The sequence below is a fragment of the Mesocricetus auratus genome, unplaced genomic scaffold (genome assembly GCF_017639785.1).
Source record: "Mesocricetus auratus isolate SY011 unplaced genomic scaffold, BCM_Maur_2.0 Super-Scaffold_4256, whole genome shotgun sequence".
Taxonomy (NCBI): Eukaryota; Metazoa; Chordata; class Mammalia; order Rodentia; family Cricetidae; genus Mesocricetus; species Mesocricetus auratus.
In genome coordinates, this window is record NW_024429182.1 from 95865851 (window position 1) to 95873966 (window position 8116).

At 44.5% G+C, this 8116-nt stretch overlaps 1 protein-coding gene across 1 annotated transcript; it reads left to right on the plus strand.

Annotated features, from left to right (window-relative positions):
• Positions 1-2201: 2201 nt before the first annotated feature.
• On the plus strand, positions 2202-3212 carry LOC101826368 (olfactory receptor 52Z1-like). The gene has a single exon (XM_005074064.2). It carries the CDS (start codon positions 2202-2204, stop codon positions 3210-3212), a length of 1011 nt encoding a protein of 336 aa, XP_005074121.1.
• Positions 3213-8116: the final 4904 nt, after the last annotated feature.

An 8116-nucleotide genomic window follows, 5' to 3' on the forward strand; every position in this document is an offset into this window, starting at 1 on the left:
GTTCCTTACCTCCTTTTGATTACCACTTCTTGCCTTGTCCATGTGTCAAGGCCACCACCCTCTTCAGTCTTTACAGACTCAGCTACAGATTTTTATCACTTTGCCACAACCCAAGCAATGGTAGGTCTTCCAAAACCTGCTGTCCAAAGCAGTGTTCTGGAATTTTCAGAAAGGCATCCCAGGGTGGGGGGAATTCCAACCCCATTTCCTCCTGAATGACTTGCCTCTTCTGGTCTAGCTAGAGGGAGTCTAGCTAGACCCACACAAACACTGATAAAAAGGGAGGAAAACATTTCTGGATTGCTCCACAACGCGCAAGGCTTCTCTGATCTTCAGTGTAGATAGTGCTTATTGGAGTGAAGTGACCAGTTGCTGGGTCCACCTGGTCATTTTCTAAGGATTCCAGACCTCCAATTCTAAAACCCAGCAAGTCGGAGGCAACTGAGACAAGGTATGAATACTGAGTTTGTGAAAAAGAGTGTCATTTATTACCTGTGTGACTTGCACAAGACTTTACCTCTCTGTGTCTCAGTTTCCTTATTGATAAAGTGAAGTTGTTTTTTTGTTTTAGTTTTTTTTAAAGACAGGGTCTCATGTAGCCCTGGCTGTCCTGGAATTCACCATCTACATCAGGCCAGTCTCTAACTCATAGAGATCTGCTTCCTGAATTATGGATCTAAAGGCATGCACAACACTTACCAAACTGAAGGCTTAAATTTATTTATTTCATTTTATGTGTACAAGTGTCTTGCTCACATGCATGTCTGTGCAGTGTGTGTGCCTGGGGCCTGAAGAGCTCAGAAGAGGGTTTTGTATCCCTCAGAACTGAGGTTATAGGCAGTTGTGAGCCATCATGTGGGTGCTGGGAACTCAACCTGGGTCCTCTGCAAGAGCAGTAAGTGTTCTTAGCCACTGAGCCATCGCTCCAACTGCCCAGGTGGAGATTTTTAAGTTAATTTCTAGAAACATTTGGAACATTTCCTGATGTACAATCACTATCAAATAGGTGCCACCTGGGTGTACACCTCCTCTAGTTGTCATTCATGTACCGTGAGCAAAGCCCTAGGAAAGTCTCTACGGCTCTGCTCATGGCACTCTGGTGAACTGCTGCTCCCCTGGACTCACCCTGGTGAAGGAAACCAAGCTTCTAGGACAAGGCTAGGCAGGAGGTGCTGCCACCAGACTAGAGGGGTTAAGGAAGGGACAAGACTCTGCAACCTGGTGCTTTTGGCCCTAGAAAACCAGTTTCCTTGGCAACTTCCCTCTGGCCTAGCCAGTACACCTTGTGCACACAGGTGAATTCCTGGCTGACTCCCCTCTTCAGTTTGTAGCCTTACTTAGATCCTTCCCAGACTCCTCGGAACAAAGACCCTTATACTTTCCTGTCCTCCTAACTCAAGGGTTTTTTTTTTATTGTTTTACTTCTGAACGTCACTTTTCCCCTCTCATATACCACATCTAATTTTCTTACATTTCATTCAACAATAGAACATCTGTAATATCCCCCCAAACAAATCTAAATGTATCTAATACATAGATTTTACCCTGAGAAAACCAGGAGCTCTCTGAAAGACAAGGAATGTCTTATTCATCTGTGTAGCTCCCCAAGCACCTGGCATTGTACATGACTGTCCCAAAGCAACACACACACACACACACACACACACACACACACACACACACACTTATGATAATGTTGAGGGGGAGAGGAACCTTGGCCGATTCCATGGCAGGCGAGGGTGACCGAGGCGGGGTGACCGAGGCGGGACACAAGTATGCCAGGCAGACAGAGCTTAAGTGAGAAGTTTTATTAGAAAGGGAAGTGGAGGAGAGAACAGAAGTAAAGAAACATAAAGACAGAGAGAGGACAGAAGAAAAGAGGGACACAAGAAAAGTCCTGTCTGCCCTAGAGGAACAGCAGGAAAGAGAATGGAAAGAGAGCAGAAATGAGCGGGAATCTGTCTTTTAAAGAGGTCCTTTGCACCTGTGTGCAGACTACCCAATCATGGAACCCTGGGCTGACCAGGGTACTGCCTGAGTGCCTTCTGCCAGGTGACAGGGGCAGGCCAGCATAATGCCTGAATCCTTACATATACCCCACAGGTAGATTTTCATCATGCAAGCCTCAGGCTCCTGAAATAACCATTTTGTTCTAACAGCCTCCAATTCTCATGCCTGGTGCCAGTCCAGGACCAAAGTCAATGGGTGAAGATGGGAATACCAGCATCTTCAACTTTTCCTACACCAGCTTCTTCCTGGTGGGCTTCCCTGGATTGCAGGAAGGGCGGCCCCTTCTGGTCCTGCCTCTTACCTTCCTCTATGTGTCTATCATTTCTGCCAATGCCTTAGTCATCCATACAGTTGTGGCCCAGAGGAGTCTGCATCAGCCCATGTACGTGCTCATTGCCCTGCTGCTGGCTGTCAATATCTGTGCCTCCACTGCTGTGATGCCTAAAATGCTAGAAGGTTTTGTGCATTATGCTAACCCCATCTCATTACGTGGCTGCCTAGCGCAAATGTTCTTTATCTACTTTACGCTCCTTCTGGACTACAATCTCCTGTTGGCCATGGCTCTAGATCGCTATGTGGCCATTTGCCACCCACTTCGATATACTGAACTGATGACCTCTCACTTACTGGGCCTGACTGCCATCTTTGCCCTGACACGGAGCCTAGGAGTGGCAGTGCCCCTAGTGGTACTAACTGCAAAAGCTCGATTCTGCAGGACGTCAGTAATAAGACACTTCACCTGCGAATACATCGCACTCCTGAGCATAGCTTGTGGAGACCTGACCTTCAACAACCGGTTGGGATTGGCTATGCGGTTGGTCACCGTGACCTTTGATCTGGCCTTATTGGGGACCTCCTACACCCGTATCATCTATGCTGCCTTCCAGATCTCTTCTGGGGGAGCCCGAGCCAAGGCCTTGCACACTTGTGGTTCCCACTTACTGGTCATCCTCACCATCTATCTTTCCGGTCTTTCCACTTCCATTGTCTTTCGAGCAGCCAGGACTGTGTCTCAAGATGTCCAGAACCTACTCAGTGCCATATACCTGCTGCTCCCAGGAGCCTTGAATCCTCTCATTTATGGGGTGAGAACTAAGGAGATCCGGCAACACATAGAGAAAATGCTCTGTGGAAAGCAGTCACCCCAAGACATCAGAGAGAAGTCACAGAGCATGAGAGGGACAAGGGAGTTACCTGGGTAAGAGGGCATTATCAACTTGAGAAGCTGGGACTGTGGCCTCTGAAAACAAGAAGTAGGCAGTCTGTCCTAACAGGCTGTGTGATTTCTGAACAGGTTATGGCTCAATGGAGGCCTCTTGTTGCAGCTATGACTTGTCAAATTCTTAGAACATTCTGTTACTCACCCCCAAAATAGAATTGCTTATATTTATCCTTCTGAGTTCATTCTGTCTCCTTTCCAATTGTTGAAAAATCTAAAATTATTTGCGAATACCTACAGCTTTACTAAGAGACACAGGGCAAATCAAACAGACCACAAGCTGCCCTGAACCGGTTTGAAGCAAAGCCCCAGCCCTTCCCATCTCTCCTAGATAAAGCCTAAGACTTGAAATGAGTTTCAATGAACTCAGATAGGTCTGTCAGCCTTGAGGCTAAGTTCTGGAGTCCTGAACATAGGAGAAGCCCTCACCTGAGAGCCCAAATCTCACATAGGCACACAGAGCCAGACAACTCTGGGTGTCATTTAGACCACACAAATAGGTCAAGTCATACCCAGGAGCCTCAGTCTGAAAGATGGTCAGGACAGATCTTTTCTGGGTTCTGGTCTGACACTCTTAGTTTCTATTGCTGTGATAAATACCGCGATCAAAAGCAACCTGGGCAGGACAAGTTACCATCCATCATAGAGGGAATTCAGGACAGGAATATAAGATAAAGTAGAGACCATGGCGGAACACTGCTTACTGGATTGCTTTACATGGCTTGCTCAGCTTACAGCACTACCCACAATGGGCTGGGCCCTCCCCCATAAATCATTAATCAAGAAACTGCCTACAGGGCAATCGGATGGAGGCATTTTCTCAATTGATCTTCCCTCTTTCCAGATGACCCTAGCTTGTTAACCAAAAATTAACCAATACAGATCCTAAGATCAAAGCAGAGTCTTTGCTATAGGCCCCAAATGAGCCTAACTCCCAGGACAGAACCCTGAGGTCTCCTTAAACACACAGACAAGGTGCTGCTACAGAGCCCAAACATTAAACAAAGACCAGATTAGGTCCTGATCTGGGGATCTGGGTCTGACCCAAACCTATGTCAGGTCATTCTCTCAATGGCAGTGTGATCCACAGAAACACTACTTGTCATCAAGTATATTGGTGATGTCTCAGGATCACTTGACCCCAGGAGCTGACAGCTAGCCATGCAACACAGTAAGACGCTATGAAATAATAAAGCAACTCTTTCTTAAGACTTCCACGGCCTCCTGTCATCTATGAATTCCTTTTAGGGATGTCCCAGAAATGGACTATTGTGTCTGACTACTACACAGAACCTCCCTCCTGCAAACCAAGCTGTATTGTTTTCTCTTCCTGTTAACAGATTATAGGAAACTCCTTAGGAAGCCATGGGTACAGATTGGGAAGTCAGTGGGGCAGGCGCAGGGACTGTGGTGTGAGTCATTTCATGCGGCTTACTTGTGCCTTCAGTGCTTGCTGAAGTCCAATATTATACATGCTCCTTCCATTTGATAGCAAATGATGTGCAGGCTCAAAGTTATGGCTTGGTGAGTCAGACAACAGCCCACTCATGATTCCCAATTCATGATAAATGGTCCTTTGGTGACCCACATTTAAGTGTCCTATCATCACCAAGCCAAAAGCCACTTCTCAAAAGAATATACATCCAGGACCCCAAATCCAGGTCCTCTGTCATGGCTCACCTCCAGCATCCTGCCCAACACTGCATTTAACACCTCTGTCTGCCACTGTGACTTCAGGATCATCTTTGGATCTGCTGGGTCACATGGGCCAAGCAGCAGAGCAATTTGCACAGCATCCTTGATCTGTGGCAAAGCCTTCCCTTGCTTCAGACCACATTTAAAGCAAGCAGCTTTTCCAGATGCTCAGTAAGCAGGCTAGACTAGCACACCCAAATGAGAACATTTCACCTCCCACATCCAGAAGCTATCAGGAGTTCTACCCTTTTCTTGACTGTGAAAGGTCAGATACAATTTATCCTTTATCTTATATCGCAGGATCCTGGGAAAATGTCTCGGATATTGAGGTCCTCTGAATTTTTATCAAATTTATTTCCTGCCCATAGGCATGCCAATAAGTCTAGAAGAGTCTACTTCTTCCCCATAAGTTACAAATAATGCTCCAATCTGCAATATTATCAATGTACCAGTTCTGTTTGTGGAAAACTGATTAAAATCATGTGGCAACTATATTATAACATAGAGCTGATGAATTGATATACCTTCAAAATAAGATGAGGGGCTGGAAAGATGGCTCAGTGGTTAAGAGCTCTCATAGGAGACCCAAGTTTAGTTCTCAGCATTCACTCTTGTGTAGGCCATGGTGACCTTGAACTAACAGAGATCTGTCTACCTCTTAATCCTGAGTCCTGGGATTAAAGATATGTACCACCACTGCCTGATCTCTATAACTTGAGGCTGACTTTGCTTTCTGAATCCTCAGGCAAGCTTTAATAAATTTTAAATAATATATCACCACATTTAGGAGGCAGAAGCAGGAGACTTCTCTGTGAATTTGAAGCCAGACTGATCTACATAGCAAGTTTCAGGACAGCCAGGACTATATAGAGATCCTGTTTAAAATAATAATAACCAATAAAATCTTTTAAAAGACAGTGGAAATATGTTGCTGCTCTTGTCAGCTGAAAGCAAACATGCTTCTGGCTGCCTTTACTAAAGATGAAAGGAAAACAAAACAAGTTAGTAAATTTAGGATAATTCATTGAAGCACACACACACACAAATCTGATGGAGTCACTGCCCAGTTAAACTTACAATAATCCATTGTCATCCTCTTAGTTTTTACACAGGCCAAAGAGATGAGCTAAATGAAGACGGGGTAGAAATCTCCAAGTTGATGGTGACACTAATCTGTCATCCTTCCAGGATGCAACTGGCTTTGCTTTACCGTTCTCTGAGTGGCTAACATTTGCCTTTTCCTAGTCTAACAGCCATAGGACCAAGTAGAGATTCTGAAAGTTGCAGAGTGTGTGCTAAATGATGTATTCTAAAGAAACAACCACAAGAAGGTTCTGGGAACCCCTGTCAGACACTCTGAGACAAAACTGAGCTAGATCTACCTATGATGATTTGGGATGTTACCTGAAACTACTGCAGTTAAAAGCTGAAGTCCAGTAATCTGTGAGAAGTTTATTTCCTTTTCCCAATGTTTATCACCCTGTACAAGACCAGCAGGAAACAGAAATATTTAACTCAAGGGAATGTGGTCTCCCCTTTATTTAAGGACTCTGGACCTATAAACTTGACCAAACCTGGAAATAGGGTGAAGTACTACAGCCATTTATAGAATTCAAATTAGTCTCTTGTTAACCTGGCACCAAACTCCTCTCATACAGGTCAAATAAGAATGCAATAGCCTTCCGATCTATCTGGTTTCCAGGAGCTCCATAATTAACTGGCCTAACCACATATCTCTACACACAAATAACAGACTATGGCCTTGATGCTGTTGTCTTTTATAGTAACCCAGCATACTTTGTCTATGGGGATGACTAGGACAATTCTAGAAATTCAAAGGAAATATTTACCCAAACATAATCTGAATCTATGTTAACAGAGACTTCAGTGACCACACACAGTTAAGGCCTTCCACAATAAGCAAAGCAGCAAAGTCCAAAAATCTGATGTGCCGAAAGGCATCATCACAAGTCAAAGCCCAGATTCCCAGTACCAAAGCTCACAAGGCATGCCAGTTACAGAAAACAAACAGAAACGTCCTCAAGGAACCAAGACAGTGGCCCTACTGACCCAAGACATTAAGGGTTCCTCAGGATAGAGATGTGGCTCTGTAGATAGTGCCAGCTTAACATGCACGAATCCCTGAGTGTGAGCCGGGTGGTGGTGGCACCCGCCTTTAGTCCCAGCACTTGGGAGGCAGAGGAAGGTGAATTAGAGACCAGCCTGGTCTACAGAGCAAGTTCCAGGGCAGGTTACAAAGCAGTAGAGAGAAAACCTGTCTCGAAATTCACCCACCCCCCAAAAAAGAATCCTTGAATGTGACCCCAGCAATGCATAAACCAGATGTAGAGGCACACACCTGCAACCCCATTCTCAGGGGCCATAGGCAGGAAGATGATAGAATCAAGTTTACCCTCAGCTACACAGCAAGTCTGAGGCCAGCTAGGCTTCATGGGACTCCAGTCTCAAACAAAACAAAACAAAGCAAACCAGCTGTCTTAAACAGATTAAAGGCTGATGGAAAACATGGACAAATTAAATAAATGAAATTAATTACTAACAACATCAGACTGTCAACAAAGATAAAAATGACTTAAAATGAGAAAAAAAAGCATATTCTGGAGTTAAAAACAACTGAAACAAAACATTCACTAGAGGAATTAAAGCTAAGTCTGAGCAGGAAAACTATCAACCAGCTTAAGGACTGAAAAATCAAAATTGAGTCTAGGAAGCAGGGGGGGTGGAGGGAGGAATGCAGGGAATCCAAAGTGACCTACCTACATGGCCACCATTGTGATGCAGTAGATTCATTATGAGTTCCATAAGAGAAAAAGAGCATAATGGTTTACAAAACAAAGAAAAAAAATGGGCCAGGCAGTTGTGGTACATGCCTTTAATTCCTTCCATCACGCAGATCTCAGAGAGTTCCAAGCTATCCTGGTCTATACAGTGAGTTCCAGGACAGCCAGGACTTTTACACAGAGAAACCCTGTCTCAAAAAAAGAAACTAAAAGGGGAAAAAAATGGCCAAAAACCTCTTAGATTTAATGAAACATGTTAATCTACAAGACCAGGAAATCCCCTACTAAAACACATGAGAAGGGCTTACTTTACCAAAAATATGAAAAGTATTAGAAGGATATGAAGACAGAGTGAAACCCTTAAGCATTTTATATGAAAATATAATGGTGC

Excerpts from the sequence above, each read along its gene's own strand:
- LOC101826368 (XM_005074064.2), top strand. The coding sequence starts at position 2,202 with ATGGGTGAAGATGGGAATACCAGCATCTTCAACTTTTCCTACACCAGC.